The sequence below is a fragment of the Chrysemys picta genome, chromosome 2 (genome assembly GCF_011386835.1).
Source record: "Chrysemys picta bellii isolate R12L10 chromosome 2, ASM1138683v2, whole genome shotgun sequence".
In the NCBI taxonomy this organism is placed as follows: domain Eukaryota; kingdom Metazoa; phylum Chordata; order Testudines; family Emydidae; genus Chrysemys; species Chrysemys picta.
The window spans coordinates 180,002,834-180,023,276 of record NC_088792.1 but is presented as its reverse complement, the minus strand read 5'-3'; the positions used below and the strand labels follow the sequence as shown (position 1 = coordinate 180,023,276).

Genomic DNA, 20,443 nt, shown 5'->3' with positions numbered 1-20,443 from the left:
CTCCATGCAGTTGAGACTTTACTGCCCCTTGATGCAGTTTTCCAAAGGGCTCTCTTTGCGCCAGTGCATGGCGATCTTAAGGGTGTGGGCACAGGGAGGCATGTAGTTGCAGTAGCAGATACAGTGCAGTGCTACTGGTGTTCTGTGGCCTGAGATAGAGAGAGGATGACTCCTTTTCTGAGCCCCTTTGGAGAACTCTTGCACAAATCCCATTCGCTTGCCCTTTGCAGAGGGGTCAGTTTTTAGCCGTGAGTACCATATTGTTACTAAAATACAATACCTGCAAATTTGTTTTTTTTTCCCCCTTAGCCATCATCTTCCATGACAAATTAGGCTGATTCAAAACCCATTTTTGTTCTTTTATAGAACATACCTGATTTAAGTCCTTAGATCAGGTCTGTTGCTACACATTTCCATCCACTCTGGTCAGCCGAGGTAAAGCAGCACACAATTTAATCTTTTGCCCAAGTAAAAATTAATCTGCAGATCTGAATTTTTGTGAAAGTTCTTTTAATTATAGTTATGAATTGCCTGCTGGAGCCCCAAATTATCTACTCTGGGTAATTCTTTGCTCCATTTCAGAATGTACTTTTTGAAGGGGCATAAGCACCCGTGGGGAAAGTGCACCTTTTTAAAAGGACTAAACTACGTGCATGATTTTTAGGGATGATGTTTGTTTAGTATTTCACACCAAGATATTTCTGAGTATTGGAGCTGGAAAAGTTACATAAAAATATACAAGCAAGACACAGGCTTTGAGAGTGGAGATTTTCCTCTGAGGCTTCATTTACTTTAAGACCTGATCCCACTGCTAAGCAATGGAATCAATGGGAGTCTTTCCATTGACTCCAGCAGGCCGTGGATCAGGCTTTTAGTGATCACTGTTATTATCTTTAACTAGATTTTCACCATTAAGGGCTCCATCCTACGAACAGTTACTTCTGTGCATATTCTTACTTCCACTCATTGTCCCATAGCAGTCAATGATAACCATCCGGGTGCTTGGAGTTTAGGAAAATTAGGCCACTTATTTAGGTGCCTAAATAATAATTTGGGAACCTAACATTTTTGAAAATCTTGGCTTATAAATATGAGTCTAACAGAAATTATAATGTGACACCATATTATCTAGCCTAAAGATACACATAATCTTTGCTTCCTGACCACCCTTCATTTATGACAACTCCTCCTTTTCTTTTGAGATTAATATTTTGGTTGCGTTTAAGAGTTTATAAGGTGCTGGTTAAAATGTTCCAAGGGGAAAGGGTAGCAGAGCACATGCTGGGTTGAGAGGCGTAAAGGAGAGTGACAAGCTACCTTTGGACTCAGAAGCCAGGACACTTTACAGAATACGCTGATCTTTAATTTTCTAAAAATCAAAACACTGAGGGGAACCAGGTTTGAATTCCTGGCACAGGGCCCCATCTTGCTTTATTACTGCCCTGGTTCACTTTGAGCCTCGGCAGGAAGCATTCTGTCCCGGAGCCCTCTTGTTCCCTTATCTCTCCTCCGCAAGGATCTCAGTCTGCTAGGCCTCACCATTTGCTGGGCTGCCTGTCTTTTCAGCAGTCTTGTAACTTAATTGTCTGTGGCCAGTGACAGATGCAGTATCTAGTCCGCTTTAAATACAGGGTAGCAAGTATCTATATTTAAACACTAAATCATACATAGAAATATTTCCTTTTTTTTTCCCCCTTACAGTGACTTACGTCATGTTGATTGGGTGAAATCATACTTGAACATCTGGACTGAGCTTCAAGCTTACATCAAAGAGCATCATACCACAGGCCTCACCTGGAGTAAAACCGTGAGTGCTCCTCCCCTTTCACTGTCAGAACAGGAAAACAACACTAGCTGATTCTGCTTTTACCAGATTCTGGCATTACTGCAGTGAGCCCAAACATTATCTCTGGGAGAGGAAAGGACTAAAAAAAAAAAAAAAGACATTTCTGTATTTAAAATTTTTAAAATATTTTAAGAAGGGGATAAGACAAATGTGACACAGGAAGAAGATTCAAAACAAAAGCTGACAGTGCAAAGCAGTGAACGTTGTAGTAAGCCTAAAAAGCTACCCATGTCTACACTACAGACCTTACAGCGACACAGCTGTACCACTGCACTGTAAGGTCTCCTGTGTAGCTGCTCTAAGCCGGCAGGAGAGAGCTCTACTGCTGGCATAATTAAACCACCCCCAATGAGCAGTGGTAGCTATGTCGTCAGGAGAGCATCTCCCGCCGACATAGCCCTATCTACATTGGCACTTTTGCCGGCGGAACTGATGTTGGTCAGGGGAGTGTTTTTTCACACCCCTGACTGACAAAAGTTTTGCTGACAAAAGCTGGTGTAGACAAAGCCTTAGTCTCCTAGTATGAAAGATCTAAAGTGGGTTGGGTGCATTGATAAAATAAAATGGAGACCTGAGCGGGCGGAGGTGGACATCGTAATCAAATAGTCATCAGACATGAACAAACTAGGCTCAATGCACGCTGGCTGCAGGACTTTTCTTTCTTTAATCTGCATTTGTGGGTAGTGCCATCTCTACCCTCATCTTTCCTTTCACTTTGCCAAAGCATCACAACTGATGGGCCCCAGGGAGGTGAAACCTCCCCAGAAATTTTATATCTGACAGAAATCAGAGACAAAATAGTGCTGGCTGTATTGCTGTACAACTGTGCTTCTCCAGGGCAGAACAGGCAACAGTCACAGCTCACTGTTCTTAGCCAGTAGCAGAAGTGACATTCTTTTTGCTCTCTGCTGAGAACAGCTGAAACATGCGCTAAAGATGGATGGAACGATGCTTCAGGACAATTGTGGCCTAGACGTTTGGGAAGGGGCAGAAATTCTTTGGGGAGGGGGAGAAATTATTTGGGCTCCTAGTTCTCAGCAGCAATGTGGGAGGAGTAGGAAAATTAGATTCTCCAGGTCCGGTGTGCCATTGCTGGGCGGGATAGAGAGCAGAAAAAAGATTAAGAAGGGGATAAAAATTAAGGAGAGAGAGTGAAAGGTGGAAGAATGGGAGGGAAAGACAGAGAAGAGGAAGGTTTAATAATGAGAAAAAGAAATACAAGGGACACGTACCACGTTATTATAGTATAGATAATTTTATTTTACTATGTTATATGAATATAAATAATTATTGAGCTCCATGCTGTGTGTATATATTGTGTGTACATATATACAATATAAGTACATTTTCATTGTGTTACAGCTATGATGTGTAACCGCATGAGAGGATCATCTGGCAATCTGTTGTCTATTCTTCTTTTAAATAGCGTTAAACTTTAAGAATAAAGAATTTGCTGTGTTTGACACACATGCAAGGATTTTGATCCCCTGTCAATATAAAAATGTAAGAGTCTAAGATTCTTCTTGGGATTCTAAAGAATGTACTCACATACTTATTATCTAGTTAGAGGAATTCTTGATGTGAGTCAAAATGTCTTAGGCCCTGAAATGTCATTAACAGTTTTTTGGTTTTGGAGTGTCCTATTTTTTTTTTTAAAAAGCACACACATACAATATTGTTCATAGTTTCTTTTGTGTACGCAAATAAAGACAGTTTTAAAATTTGTAATTATGTGGGATGGGACAAGTCACCAGAATGTCACCGTTTCAGGCCAAAACAGTTTTCCAATCCAAAGACAGAGGAGCTAAAATAATGTTTTATGATGGAGGCTAGCTTGAACTTCAACTATGAAGAGGATACCTCTCTCCCCTGCCCCCAGTATATATGACACATATGTAGAGGTGAGATCCATGTGATAAACTGCATCTATTTCTAACCTTTGATGCCTGCGTCCTAACCACTAAGCCACCTGTTCTGAGACTTATTCTAATATTACAAACCCATGGTTGCCAAATCACTACGGCCTAATAGTAGGAGTCAGGATAAAGGCCCTGATGCAACTTTTATTGTAGTCAATGGGAGTCTTTCCACTGACTTTAATAGGAGTTATGTTGGCCCAGAGAAAGAAACACGTATTAGGATGCCAAAGATCACACTTGACATGTCTCTTTAGACACATACATTCACTGCACATGCTTTGCACTCAAGGGGTTTGAAACTTACTTCTGTTCAGGGAAAACAACTGTGCCTAGTACATCATGTTACTTGTGCCTAGGGATAGCCTTTGCTAGATTTGTACTGGACTACAACTTTGCACGCTTTCCTGAGCACCATGCAAGACCTTGCAGCATAGCAAGTGCAAGTTCAAGTTCAAACAAAGAAGAAACTAGCATTTGCTGAAATGTGTGTACTTTTTGGTCTGAACCAAAGTAAAATATTAAACTTTTTTGAGGTGTCTGAGAAATTAGCTGCTTTTTTGTGGGGTTCTTTATTTAGCAAAGGTTTAAAATATTAAACTTCACTTTCTTTCTCAGTGTTTGGTATAAAATTACACCCTTGCTGCATCCTATTCTATTTTAATCCAGTCAGTGGGTGTGAGAAGAATTATCCATTTTGAAATGATTATAAGACAGGGCTAAGGAACTCTATTACCCGGTTAGCAAAATGAGCATTAGAATAAGGGCCAATTTTATATCTGCTAATATATAAAAGAAATAATTTTATTCTACATAATGGAATTTTACAGGTATGGAACTAATATTATAAGACAAAGCTATCTCATTTGCATTTTGTCAAATAGGAGTCATTTTTAGCTTTGTGTGCACCTGCAAGCTTTCCCAGAATAGTAGCTATTGCAGGATACATTTGACTGGTTGTAAGACAGCATCTCAACCTCCCACCCAGGGTCTCTCTGTTTCCTTTGGTTTAATTGTCAATCAGAGTGCTGTATGCAAACAGACCGAGACCCACTATTTGTTCATATCAAATATAACTTCTCCACAGACAGTACTCAATCCATCACAGTTGGTTAAAGACCATTTACTTCATCCATAGTATTATTTGTTTCACTCACTTGAAGTATGTCCTCATATCTGAAGTGGGTTATCCTGAAAGTATGGTTCCATTAAATCTCAGGTGACCTGGGACTCAAAATGTCAAATTCTAAACATATTTTCTTATTGATGTGATATGTAATTCTTTTGACATACCATCAAGTGAACCTTACAAAGTCAGAAGTTTAATAAATTAGCATGTATCTTCTCTGTTTAGATATTTTCTACCAGACACCCGTAACAAATCCATGAGTTATTAAAATGGTAATATGATTTTTCTTTTACTTTTTAAAGTCAGAATTAAACAGTCACATATCAATGTTTTTGGATAGTTTTCAGTGAATCCCTGAGTATATACTCAGGCTTTCAAAAGTGATACACCTAAGAGTGTCGGCCAGGCATAAAGTGACTGTATCATAAAGATACTGCATTTAACAAGGGAACTTTTGACCAATTTAGCACAGGTTTAACTCCCAGTGAAATCAGTGGAACTATTCACAAGGCCTGATCCTGCACTATTGAAGTCAATGGGATCTTTGCCATGGACTTCAACAGGTCAGGACCAGTCCCACAGTGCATAAAGTTGGGCACATGTCCAGGTGTTTGCAGGATCAGGGTCTTAGATAGGTATTGTGGGACTATTACAAACAAAATTCTTAATCCTTGCAAGGAATAAGATCCACTTATGTGCATAAAAGGAAAAACTGGTAGGTTGGCTAGGCATTGAGGAAGAGGAATGTTTATGGAAAGAAAATGTTGGTACAGAATTGCTATTGTGTATAGAAAAAAAACTTTTGAACAACTTGAATGCATATTTATAAGTACTATGTCATACAAATAATTTGCCTTTGGTATTTATAAAACTGGACAAGGAATGCTAGAAATCACACATACACACAAATAAAATAAATCAATCATTGTGTTTGGGGTTTTTAAAGAGAGAAAAAGTGTCTTGGAAAATGATTAGCAAATTACTAATTTTTCCCAACCAGTTTGCAAATATCTTGGAAAAATGTACAAAAAAAATCAAGAAGATAGGAGTTACCAAATTAGATCAGACCATTAGGGCATCTAGAACTGTATCTCTGTCTCTGGCACTGGCCAGTTCTGGATGCTTTAAGAGGAAGGGTCCAGATACGTCTTAATGGAGTACAGTACAGAGGCACTAGGACAGGGCACATAAGGATGAAAGCACACACAAGCAATCAGCCCTCATAATATAATCACAGGAACTCTAACAGCTTTTATTATTGTGCTTACACTGATAAATATAGATCTGTACAGACTGAAAGATTTTGATAATGTGCCCTGTTCTGTCACCCTTATTCACTTTGGTCTTGATTCTGCAACCCTGTTGAGTAGTACCTTATTCCTCAAGCAGTCCCACTGAAATGTGTGTAATTATTTGAAGAGTAAGTTACTTCTCAACGTGCATACAGGTGGCAGAACTGAGCCACCTGTATTTGCAAATTTTTTAACAAATAATAAATAGGGTTAGTGCATTTCTGGGCACTTTGCTCATGGAAAAACTATTCACAAGACTGGCTCCCATTGGAAGAACCTGAGGGACTAGAACCTAGGACTACGGCACGTTTCCTCTGGAGGACTTTGTGAAGATAGACATTGGAGGAAGTACCTCTCAGCAGAGCCTGAGTAGCCACCCCTCACATCCCACTGATCGGCTCATGCTGGTATTTAAACCAGGAAGCCATCATGGCGAGCTGTCTGAGCAATGACACAGGCTGCCTGCTTGCTTCTGCCCCAGACCTTACTTTGCTCTGGACCCTAGACTCCGACTTCTGACCCTGGTTTGTCCCAGTCTCCATTATTTATCTGCTGTCTGTAACTTGGTCCCTGATTCCTTGATATCCCAACCCAGCTTGACTCTGACCCTGCTACTTGCCTGGTGCCTGACCCTGACGTCTTGGTATCCTGACATGGCTTGACCCCAACTCTGCTACTCTTCTCCTGCCTGCAGTTTGGTAACTGACCATGCACACAGGCTACCCACAGCCCAGCCCTGACAATTTACTCAGGCCACCTTAATCCCCTAAGTCCATCCAACCCCTCCCCAGATGATGGAAGGGGCAGGCTGCCCTCCAACCAGTAGCTCCCCGAGGGCCTGGAACCTGCAAGACCAAGTCACCAACCTGCAGGCGGAGAACCTCATACTACAGACCTGAGCAACGCAGTTCACTGCCAAAGCACAACCCTACACGAACAGCTGGCATGCTTACAGGAGAAGCAGCTACAGTATGTACCCAACAGACCACCCATCGCCTGAACCAATGCCTGAGGTGCCACTGCCCAAACAGTTTGTCAGGGATTGTTGGAAATTTCAGGGGTTCCTGAACCAAGGCAGGCTGCTCTTCCTGCTGTGCTCCCAATGTACCCCACAGACCAGACAAAGGTGGAGCTAATAGTCAGCCTGATTGCCTGTGAAGCATTCGTTTGGGCTTCCCTCCTGTTGGAGCAGAGCAGACCTGTGGTCTCTGACTGCGACTCCTTCTTGCAAGCCTTCTCAACCATCTTTGATGACGCACATTGTGGCTGCTCTGCAGAGGCTGCCCTCTGGAAGCTTCGCCAGGAGCAAGGGCCAGCCACTTATGTTGGCATTTCCAACAGCGTGCAGCGGACGTCCAATGAATGATGCTGCCCAACTACATCAATTCCGGTGGCGCTCAGTGAGTATGTAAAAGATGAGCGACCCTGCCCCACCTGCCTACAGGCCTCTACTGAACTCACATCAACTCTCAGCTGTGTGAGTAGCAGGAGGAAATGAGGGGTGGCTGGATGCCCCCATGTCCACCCTCTACACCAAAGCCTGTAGGACCCAGTCCTGAATCCATATAGGTCAATGTGGGTCACCAACACCTGACCTCAGGAGAAAACAGACAGCAGTGAAGCTCTGTTTTTATTGTGTGGTGCCAGAACACACCCTTGCCTCCTCTCCAGCTCAGAAGAGCTCAGGAAATGAACCAGACCAGGCCCAGTAGGGGGGTACAGCCTGGGCACCACCACACCTCATGCTCTGGAACCACCCCCAACCCTCAAGTAGAACCCAACCCAGAACTGGTGGGTGGGGACTAGAACCTGGACCATGAGAATTCTGGGCTGCTAACAATTCAACATTGTCATCGGGAGCTTAAGCTAGGTTTTCACTGGAGTGCCCTGTGAAGCTAGGCACTGCAGGAAATACTGCCCAACAGGGTTGGAGTGGCAGCCCCTGCAGCCCACTGATTGTCTCATGCTGGTATATAAACCAGGAAGCCATCATGGGGAATTGTCTGAGAAATGACAGACTGCCTGCTTGCTTCTTCTCCAGACCTGGCCTTGCTCTGGAACCTAGACTCTGGCTTCTGACCCTGGTTTGTCCCAGACTGTGCTCTTTGACTGCTGTCTATAACTTGGTGCCTGACCCTGACTCCCTGGTGTCCTTACCCAGTTTGACACCGATTCATCTCCTGACTGCAACTTGGTAATTGACCAGTGCATACAGGCCGCCCACCACTCAGCCCCGCTGACACCCATGGAATAAAATATAGAATTATCTTTTCATCATGATATGCAAGCATAACTTCAATGAATGTTAACTCAAAGAGGCTGTTCTTGCCAGTATGATCCAAAATAATTCAAAGTAAGGTTTTTGGGAGTCATTGAATTGATTGGAATGTGTGAAGATTCAGAAATCACGTGAAAGGGTGGGAGTCATGATACCTGGTTCTACTACACATTTCCTATGTGACCTTAGGTAAGTCACTAAGTGTTGTGCCTCAATTTACCCATCTGTATAATGGGGATAATAATATTTACTTACCTAATAGAGCTTTGTAAAATTTAATTAATTAATGTTTGGACATTTTCAGATGTCAGAAGAGACTGTTGAAGTGCAAAGCCATTATTATAATGAACTGTTGAAAATGATCAGCATAGCATTTCCCCCACACAACAACTGCTCTGTTTTGTGACAGTTGCAACCATGTTTCCTTGTTACCACTTTTTGAACTCTAGACGAAATCTACAGCTGTAGTAATAAACTGTTCCTTCTGTCAGTTGTCACTGGTGAAATGCAAGAGACTACTGAACTACCTTTCTCTCCCTCCCCCCACCCCACTTTCCCCCCTCTTTTTTGAGAAAAGGACTGAACAGCTGTAGTATAAGCTATCAGGAATGTCTCATAAAAGTTTTAGTTTGCTGGAAGGGTTGAGTGTGTTGGGAGGGACCAGGGAAACAATGCAGGTTTACTTTATGACCTGAAAACAACTGGCAATAAGGAGAGTTTGCTGTAGCTAACTGTACCTCAAATCAGTGCTAACAAACAAATACTGCTTGAAGATTATTTTCCAAAACATTAATCTCAACTTACTTGTTTAGAGCTGGGATAAATTGTTTTTTTGTAGACCATGGTCATTTGGGACAAAATTGACCAGTTTTCAATTTGATGAAATAGTCTCAAAATAGTAGTGAATATAGTGATAATGTTCTCTTTAACACAATCTCAAGAAAACACTAAACATTTTCCCCATTTATAAATCAAACACAGATACCTAGGAGAAAATCTTCAATTTACCAACAGTTTCAAAATTGAGATTTATTTACAGTGGCCCGATCCTACTCCCGCTGAAGCCAATGAGAGTTTTATCTGTGTCTGCAAGTCTTACCTCCTAACACATATTTTTCTAAAATATTAATAATGGAATACATATTTTAAATGTTCTTTAAAAAACTGAAATGTTGATTAAAACTTCCATAAGCATCTTCAGCGAGAACCAGAGATAGATCAAACAGTGGTAAGTACTGCAGCCCATAAACTAGCATGCCAGTCTGCCCGTATATTAGTCCCAATACAATCATTTGGCATTTCATTCCCAGCTATATAAGCCTCCTCTAGACATTCTCTCATGGAATCTCCACCATTTCCTTTAACACCGCAATATTTTCCCATAAAACTTTGTCTCGTCCCTACCATCTGCCTGCTCAGATGAGGAGGCTGCAAAGGCTGATTTTTGCAACCAGCAACCTCATGCTATCTTTATAGTATATCCGTCATACTAGGTTTAGTTTGACCCATTTATCGAGAAGCCACATAGCCATGTCCGGGCGAATTATAAGTCTTGCATTCTTATGTGGAGTACAGTTCGTATTTCTTTTCTGACCACCCTCTCAAAAGAAGAGATATTGGGAAGGTATAAACACACGCCTGATGCAATTCCATGTTTCCAACAAGAACTTCAGAAAATAAACGATGCACCCACAATTGCCAGCGACACTCATCTTTCATAAAACAAGGGGTTAACATGATCAGGCTAAATTCTACTCCGAGTTATAGCCGTGCAGCTCCACTCACCTCAGTGGGACTGCACAAATATAAGTAAGGGCAGAGTCTGGACATCGTGTTTTAATTCTCTAGGTCTTGGTAAGAGAACATGGCTTGCCCCGCCCTTCCCCCTTGCAAAAAAAAAAAAATCTTTTCTGGGACATCCTTCTGCCCCATGTTGTATTTCCCTCTCACTCATTTTTGCTGACCAGCTTGTATCACTTTAATGTTAGCCACTTCCATTTCACAGAACACGCTGTGCTCCGAGACTTGCTGGTGCAATGCCAAGCTGCAGATTGCCTGGCAGAGGTTCCTGAAGAAAGCTTCAGCCGTCACCTTTCCCTTGTAAGACAGAGTCTCACCACCGAGACACTAACATTATAGAAACTGCCACGCAGGACATTCAATGTAAACATGGCAGAACACCACCCAGTGCTGAAATCAGTTTCCCCACTGGTGTAGATAGGGTTGGTTATATCCAACACACCTACTAAGAAAGTGTCCTTGCTCACTCTTTCTAGCAGGGGTTGGCAAAACTATATACTAATTTGACCCTATCTACACCAGTGGCTGAACATTATTCAGCCCCGGTTAAGGGGAAGCCTGAGGAGACTTGTTTGACACCAGCCATCAAGTGCAGCTTGAGCTGTAGTATAAACACAGCCATAGTTTCCGGAAGCAGGGGGATGGAATGGGAGGACTGAACATACATAGAAGGAAAAGGAGAGAAAGATGTCTACTAATCAATGTACAAAAAGTATTTCCACATTTTTTTTACTTTTAAAAAAGAAGCAGCTTAAATAGGCCCATTATTTTACTTAATGATAGTACATCATCATTCAGCTCCGGGGTGATTTAGAGAACCCAGACTTTGTAAAGCATCTCTGATTGCAGGATTGAATGGTACCATTGCTCCGTGGCGACATAGGCCCTATGTTAAATCCCGAACAGGTGATAAATGGCACAAATGCATAAAAGCGGCTTCAGAGCTGGAGAGCCAGACAGATAAATAATCCTGCCGAGCACCAGAAAAAGAGGATTTTTTTTTAATTCACAAAGACTGCAGCCCCTGCACATCAGCTGTTTCATCTTATAACTTCCATATCATTGGGCAGCATGAATGCTTGCAGACAGGTGGCCTAACATGTTGTAGTTAATAGGGCCATAACATTAAGCCACTTTTATGGAAGAAACACCTTAACAAAAGATCTGTGTCTCTGTGTCATAGTCCACCTGTTCTCAGAGGCGGTTACATGATATTTTGAGCTCTACGATCCTCATCTTTGTGCCTGCATGTGTATGAGGAGAACAACACAGAGCAGTAATCATTTCAGGCATGTAACTAGGATTATAAAAAGGGAGGTGGGGTATCCTTTTATGAGGAGAAAGTGAACCTCCCCATTGGGAGTCCTATTCATCTGTTGCCTTGAAAAGGAAAGTGTTCAATGAATTTCAGGGGGTTATGCCCCCCAAAACCACTTGTCTCATCCTCAGTTAGATACTTGTATCCTGGAATAGATATACAGGGATACATTTTATTTCTAACTTATGTCAGTTATATACAATATAATTGTATGTATTATTTAGAAATGTCTAATTATACCCAATGTCTTTCCTTACTAAAAGCAATCAGTAGACTACAAAATGAGATGTGTTCCCATTTAAATGTTCCGCAGCAATCTCACACAACCCTCATCCTCCCATCTTCCTTGTTATTACACATAAAACCCTGCAGTAGATCACTAAAAGCTTGAACAAAAAGAGAGGCGTGCCCATGTCTTTATGTGTGTTTGTACAGCACCTAGCACAATAAGGCCTCACTTCTCATTGTGGCATCTGGATGCTACCATAAGGACAGATACCTTTCTGTGGCTCACTCAATTTGAACTCAATGAGTGACAGAAGTGAGATCCTTTCTGCTTTGAGCCCTACAGAAACTTCCTTGGGAACTAGCAACAAGAGTGCCTGGGTAGGTTGTTGTAACGCCTGCGTTGGGACATAAAAATAAAAAAGATGAGACATGATTTAGATCTAAAGAGGTCATAACTAACACCTGGAATTGCCTGTAGCAGCAAACAGGTAGTGCCAGGGCAGCACGTGGAGCACTGATGGTATGTGCATACAGCATTTAACGTGACTCAAGAGATGGGCTGTTGCTTTGTGTTCTAGATGAAGCCATAGGTGCTTTCCCCCCAAGTAGAGAAAGTTCTTGTAAGCAAGACCCAGACTCCTACAGGCATTGGGCCAAATTCATCTTTCGTGTCATTTCACTGAATCAAAGGAGTTGCCACAGGAATAAATTTGGCCCTCTGTGCCTGATGCCATTGTACTTGGAATGGCCAGGTTATCTCAGGCACATTACCGGTCTTAAATTATGCTCCAAAAGCTACCATATAGAAGCTACTCAGAATAAAGAGCTTTGGGTCCAAACATCCCTTCCCACTGATCTGCACATTTGATCTCACCCCTCCAGCATGGTGTGGAGGTATCAGCTTCTTCCATGCAACATTCTACTCCTTCACCTTCCTGGCCCATCCAGTGGGGGAAAAGAGGTAGGTCAGAAGGAACATGTCATTGCTCTGTGGAGCTAAGGGTGGAGAAATAATACAGCCACAGTCTCTATTACATTCATGCACCCCTTCCACAGCAGCATCCCCCTTTTACAGAGGCTCCTGGGGCATGCACAAGCTGCTGGAGCTTTATAAGCATGACTCCACTGGAACTGTGTCACTGAGGTACAGGGGGCTGCTGGGGAGCCAGAGGCAGTATGGAGACAGGGCCTCTCTGCAGATGATTCTGACCTACACAGGGTCAAACCCTGACCCCAATGGAAGGCTGCAGAGGAAACACCATGAAGATAATCCCATGGAGGTTACTGTCCCCTACATAGCTATTTCCACATAAAGCTAGGTTCTAGCCTTTCCAAAGTTCATAGGATCTTACTTCAGACAGCTACAAAGAATTCTTTGTCCAATTATATAAATCTTCACTAAAGCAAGCTTTTAAACCACATTGAGATTGCTAGTACTGTATGATGAAATGTATATGGGTTTAAAGTTATGGATACAGTCCCTTCTTCTCAGATGTCTTCCTGTATTTGTATAAAATTGTCATTTTAACTAGCTAGTGCTGAAGTCAGTCACTTCCCTAATATTTCTTACAAGGGGCACATTTGCAAGTGATGACACCATTTCAACAAAAAGGTCTTAATTACAAATGGAAAATGACCACCCAAAGATGCAAGTGGGAACAAACATCCCAGAGCATAATTTGAGTGGATGTATGTAAACCAGGGCACTGAGGAGAGCAGCTGTTACCAAGGAGAACAGCTGAAATGAAAATAGATGACAGGGGCTTGCAGATAACAGCCCTCACTAGTCAAATGGCTCTTAAATACTCTTTGTGTAAAGATACATTGTTGTGGACATCTGCTCAAAGTTAATGTAAAGAATTGTTTGCAAATAGCAAGTCTTTTAAGCACCTGCTATATTAGAAAAGATGAACTTTTGTGAGCGTATAATGTGCTGTTTTTCCTATTCCCAGGGGCTCACACATACACACAACATGCAATACAAAGCACAAATAAATGGGCTTTGTGAAGGGAACTCAGTGGAAATTGGACAGGAATGGAATTCACCCCAATTCAGGGACAGGTCACCCAACCGTAAAATACCCCTTACATAGCTACTACTCCAGCTTGTATGGTGATTCCTGCCCGACTGTCATCCCTATGCAGCCATTCCTAGGTACTAGAGCAATTTATGGATCCAGTGGACCCCTAACCCAACCACTCCAAAACTGCCCTCCAGACCAGCGTATTTGGAAGCAGCACAAAACCCATTGCCCTGATAGGCTAGGGGTGCAGAGACTTTCCTGCGCATCCAGTCTGCTTGCCTGCTCCCTGCCCCCTTGCCAAGATGTGGAATCCCTGAGATACCACAGCATGAGGGCCTTTCATGGTGTGATGGTTCTCGGGGTACCCAGGACTGTGAGTCATTTCTCTTACCCCTGCCTCCAGCAAGAAGGAGTTTTCCTTCTGGTAACTAGGCTGGTGGTGTCAGGGAGGTGACACCCGTCAGCCATTCAAGCACTCTCCTCTGGACTATGCCAGCCCTGTCTTCACCCTGCAGGGTAACAATAGGTGCACCCCAAGCCTTGAGTCCCTTTCAATCATTCCCTTGTGACATCCATCCCCAGACACTGGCTACTCACAGAAATTCCAGATTCTCGGCACCCAGAGGTGCAGTGTACCCCAGTTTAACCTTAAACCACCACTCCTGTAAACCACATAGCACTTGTGAACACTTACAATAAAACAAAAGTAGGTTTATTTAAGAAAGAATAAAGATTTAACTAGAAGTTAACTAGAGAGAAAGGGATGGAAACAACTGGTTACAAACAAAAAACAATCGTAAAACACAAACCTGGGTCTATGCTTACCAATAGTTACCTTTCCTATACAATAAAGTAGGCTTCCCCCCAAAGTTCAGCTTGTTGCAGAGCTGGCTGGTTTCCCAAGAACTGGGATCCAAATGTTCATGAAAGCCCCCTTATTAAAGGGTTTCCTCAGTGAATGGGTCCAGAGCGCCTTTCACTACACTTTGTTATACTGAAACAGTGTTTTGTTTTTATTCATACCCAGGGCAATCTCCTGCCTGCTAAAATGTTCTTTTCCACCACCTCTTTTTCACCTTCCACCTTGATTGTTGGCATTTGTCTTTGATGGTTTCCCATTGACTGTTCTGCAATGTGGCAAGGGTAGGCAATAGAATCTTGCATTACCTCACCAGCTGACTAGGGAGGAGTGACAACTCCTGCTTGAATATGTCATCACCAAGACTACCCTGGTGACTAATTTTTGCTCCAAGTTGATAAAGCCTAATTTCAATATAAATACATTATTCCTTAAATATTAGCCATATATATCTTGCAAAGATTAAGCACAGTTGCTAACTTTCACGTGGTAAATAAGCACCCTGATTTTCACAATAAGACAAAAATCAAGCTAATCCCATTTCAAAACAAGGCCAAAACAAGCCAATCCTTAAGAACCCCAACACTCTCTGTGACTAGATCCCCCCGGCGTGCAGTCTGGGACTGTGGTGGCCCTGCTGTGCACCCCTGACTCTCTCGCCCTCTTGCCGGGAGCCGATCAAAAAAGAAGCAACAAGCTACATGCCAAAAAACTAGCCAACAAGCAACTCGCAAGCCAATTAAGCCAAAAACAACCCCAATTTCTGCGTTTTTCCCCAGGGTTTGGCATGTCTGGTTATAAGCTTACTGTAGATACCTTACATGTGGCTCTTTATGACTAAAGATCCTGGAAGACATGTGCTTGGTGTAGTGAGATTGTCAGGTTTGAGGGGAGATTGGTTTTAAAAGAACAGGAGACTCTTGGCCAAGGAGCCTCTGTGCTACACATGGGTCCTCCTCCATGGAATGAACTTCATGCAGCATGAATATTTACTTGATCTCAATTGGTCAACTCAGTATTGCACAGGTTAAAAGAGAGACAGACACACACAGTACACACAGAGACAGACAGTTGACAGCAGCACCAGTGTTTGCAGTATGTTTCTGTATGCCTCCTAATTATTTAAATTTGTCTGTCTTTTTTCTTGTCATTCTATCCCAGGTGTGTTCACTGGGTGTGTTTGGGAACCTCGGCTGAGTCCCTCATGCCTTGAGATGTGTACATACACTGGAGCAAACTCAGCCCTGAGTTATACCCCAGCAATCTCATTACTTTAGATTTGTTTTTAGATGTCTCAATGGCCTAAATTATGACTGAAACTCACGACAGGTTAAAAAGTGGGACTAATTTTTGAGAATCTCTTCCTATGCATAAATAAGGGGACAAATTCTGCTCTCACATACACCCATGTTATTCTGTTGATTTTTATAAGATTACTTGGCTGTAACTCTTCTTTTTTCTAGACCAGTGATTTTCACCTGGGGTCCACAGACTGTCTAAGATTTCCAAAAGGATCTGCACCTCCATTCTAAATTTTTTAGGAGTCCACAAATGAGAAAAGGTTGAAAACCACTGTTCTAGACACTTCCCTATTCGGTGTCAGCAACTTTTATAGCCTTCTTCCAAAACCCATGATTGTACTCCAGGCTGTTGTGCCGATTGATTTCTCTGTGGTCTGCTGATATTCTGTCTATGTTGCTTGGCTGTAATTGAGAAGAGAATTTGGCACACAGGAAAAAAAATTTTGCAACAGAAGTTCAACTTAACTCTTCAACTTCCTTGATTTCTGTTACAAAGTTGATTGTGATTTTCTCTTCTCCCCTTCCCAAGCCACCTAAATGTGCATAAAAGTAAGAAACAAGAGAAAAATGCAGCTTATTTACCATTCAATCTTTGATGGCTCAGTGAGAGCTGCTATGAATTCTAGGAGAATAGTGGAAGTATAATGATTTTTGTAACCTCTATTGTTTACTTAGCCCACGGAGCAGGAGGAATACAAAACACTGGTGGTTTTACCGTGTTTAGAGTTCTGATCTTTTACTCACTACATGAATCATAACTTGTATGCAACGATCTTACTCCAGACTGAAACGGTGGGAAAGTACATTACAGAGGTAATGTTGGTTGAATATATTATTAGGGTTAGGTTAGGGTTTTTACTTCCGACACAATTGCCAGAATGCTTCCTTATTGTTATAGGGCCTGATCCAAGGCCTGCTGAACTCAAAACAAAAGACTCCCATTGACTGCAATGGGCTTTAGACCAGGCCCATAATAGGATGTGAGGCAGTTGGGCAGCATGGGGGGGGGGGAAGGAAATGATCCCAAAACCACACAAAAAAGTTATCTTTTCTCTAATGGAGAAATTTACCCATCCCACATAAGGCTCAAGTATCTGTGCTCTATGGGAGTGAAGTGGCTGTGGAGGTAAAAATCCACCTTCCCATCTCAGGTTTTGTGCAGCCCAGCCTAGCCTTCACTTGACTGCTATTCTAGTCTATGGGCTGGAATAATTCAGGGACTCTGCTCACATGTGAACCTATGGCCTTTCCAGCAGCCTCATCCCATTGTAGCCTTCCCCATTGGATTGTGCTGGACCCACACAGATGCAAGGTACTCTTATGAATCCATTCTCCTAGCAACCCGCCTGTGCAGCCTCCATGCAGGATATAATTGGTACAGAGGGCCTCATGCTACTTCCATATAACCAGCCTGGGCTGCTGCTTCTAGGTGGTAGTTATGCCTGAAACAATGAGGTTTTCAGGTATAGATTCCAAACGTCTGATCTTCCATAATGGATCCTATAAAATATAGTCTTTGTCCTCCTCCGCAGAGGTGCTGTCCAGATGAGGGATTCTTGGAATCAGAGTGACACTCAGTGAGTGGTCAGACAGAAAAAAGGAATCCCAATTCCTTTGATCCTTCCTGACTTTCCTGTGAGTCAGGCAAATTAGAAATCTAAGATCTGAATCTGATTTTTTTTTTTTTTTACTAATGAAGCCATTCTGTTTCTTTTCATAGTGCACTGGCATAGACATATAATTCAGACAGACCAATACCGTGTACTGCTGATTATACAAACCAATTGCTAGAAAGAGTAGTTTATTCAAACTATATCCATGTCCCTCATTACAGTATGTGTCTATAACTTACATAAGAATGGCCGTACTGGGTCAGACCAAAGGTCCATCTAGCCCAGTATCCTGTCTCCCGACAGTGCCCCATGCCAGGTGCCCCAGAGGGACACTAACAGGTAATGATCAAGTGATCTCTCTCCTGCCATCCATCTCCACCCTCTGACAAACAGAGTCTAGGGACACCATTCCTGACCCATCATGGCTAATAGCCATTAATGGACTTAACCTCCATGAATTTATTCAGTTCTCTTTTAAAACGCTGTTATAGTCCTAGCCTTCACAACCTCCTCAGGTAAGAAGTTCCACAAGTTGACTGTGTGCTGTGTGAGGAAGAATTTCCTTTTATTTGTTTTAAACCTGCTGCCTATTAATTTCATTTGGTGACCCCTAGTTCTTGTATTATGGGAATAAGTAAATAACTTTTCCTTATCTACTTTCTCCACATCACTCAATTTTATATACCTCTATCATATCCCCCCTTAGTCTCCTCTTTTCCAAGCTGAAAAGTCCTAGCCTCTTTAATCTCTCCTCATATGGGACCCTCTCCAAACCCCTAATCATTTTAGTTGCCCTTCTCTGAACCTTTTCTAGTGCCAGTATATCTTTTTTTGAGATGAGGAGACCACATCTGTACACAGTATTCAAGATGTGGGTGTACCATGGATTTATATAAGGGCAATAATATATTTTCCGTCTTATTCTCGATCCCCTTTTTAATGATTCCTAACATCCTGTTTGCTTTTTTTCACCGTCTCTGCGCGGACATCTTCAGAGAACTATCCACTATGACTCCAAGATCTTTTTCCTGATTTGTTGTAGCTAAATTAGCCCCCCCCCATCATATTGTATGTATAGTTGGGGTTATTTTTTCCACTGTGCATTACTTTACAATTATCCACATTAAATTTCATTTGCCATTTTGTTGCCCAATCACTTAGTTTTGTGAGATCTTTTTGAAGTTCTTCACAGTCTGCTTTGGTCTTAACTATCTTGAGCAGTTTAGTATCATCTGCAAACTTTGCCACCTCACTTTTTACCCCTTTCTCCAGATCATTTATGAATAAGTTGAATTGGATTGGTCCTAGGACTGACCCTTGGGGAACACCACTAGTTACCCCTCTCCATTCTGAGAATTTACCATTAATTCCTACCCTTTTTCCCTGTCTTTTAACCAGTTCTCAATCCATGAAAGGACCTTCCCTTTTATCCCATCCCAACTTAATTTACATAAGAGCCTTTGGTTAGGGACCTTGTCAAAGGCTTTCCGGAAATCTAAGTACACTATGTCCACTGGATCCCCCTTGTTCACATGTTTGTTGACCCCTTCGAAGAACTCTAATAGATTAGTAAGACACGATTTACCTTTAGAGAAACCATGTTGACTTTTGCTCAACAATTTATGTTCTTCTATGTGTCTGGCAATTTTATTCTTTACTATTGTTTCAACTAATTTGCCTGGTACTGACATTAGACTTACCGGTCTGTAATTGCCGGGATCACCTCTAGAGCCCTTTTTAAATATTGGCATTATATTAGCTATCTTCCAGTCATTATGTATTATGAATGCACCTGGAGCTATTGTGTTAGAAACATACAAAAATTAAAAAAAAAAAAAAAAAAAAAAAAGCAGTCAAATCAGAATTCTGAAATATAGTGTTGAATTTAACAGCCTGAGTCACCTCAGCCTTACACCATGTTGCAAAGTATATGCAAAATCCGAATGGTAGCATTTTATACCCACTTTGCATATGTATAACTGGCTGGCCAAGTTCCACCCTGTTATTCATTGTGTTATCATCACTGGAAATTAAAGTGAAAAACTTTATTTGTCTGGCCTATATTGAATGTGCATCATTCTGGGTTTTATTTTATCTGGGTATTTGGGGAAAGAAGAAACCTTCTTCCTTACACTATGAATCTCTCTTAATATGCAAGTTCATTCATTGGTGCCCTCAATTTTTCCCAAGTCCACTGGTGGCTGAAGTCCAACTCCCAGCGGCATTCGAGGATGAAAAGTAGTAAGAGATTCCATAATAGAGGGTTTTCTGAAAAACTGTATTAAACATATTTTCCATCTCTCTCACACATAGGGTCCAACTGCATCAACAGCATCTGTATTGTCCACTCTAACAAGTGGGCAGTGCCTCCCACCACCCCCACCTCCACCGCTGCCCCCAGGACCTCCTCCTGTCTTCGATACAGACAGTGGAAAGGATGAAGCAACCACGTCTCGCTCAGCCTTGTTTGCCCAGCTTAACCAGGGAGAGGCAATTACCAAAGGTTAGAGGGAAATAGTTCAACTGGTCACTCTTCAGCCAACTGATACTAGCTACTGCTAAACATCCTTAGCCAAATTCTCCCTTCAGTCACATCCATACAGCCAAAAGCCAGTATATTTTTAAGCTTGGAAGCCTGTATTTAGGCATCTAAATTCATACCGAGCCACACAAATAATTAGCCGGATTTTCAGAGATATTGAGCACTGGCAACTCCCATTGAATAATTAGGATCTCATAGGTGCTCAGCACCTTTGAAATTCAGGCCACTTATTTAGATCTCTCAGTGTGAATTTGGGCACCTTATTATAAGCACCCAAGTTTGACACTTTGGGTCCTG

General features: G+C 42.1%; 1 protein-coding gene across 3 annotated transcripts in view; it reads left to right on the top strand.

Moving 5' to 3' along the window:
- LOC135981641 (adenylyl cyclase-associated protein 2-like) overlaps positions 1-20,443 on the top strand; it is a 77,526-nt gene that overhangs the window by 48,121 nt on the left and 8,962 nt on the right. For all 3 annotated transcript variants that reach the window (XM_065585009.1, XM_065585011.1, XM_065585010.1), the window contains 2 exons: positions 1,702-1,807; positions 19,918-20,107. In XM_065585009.1, coding sequence (XP_065441081.1) covers positions 1,702-1,807; positions 19,918-20,107 — 296 coding nt within the window. The remainder of the gene's footprint in view (positions 1-1,701; positions 1,808-19,917; positions 20,108-20,443) is intronic.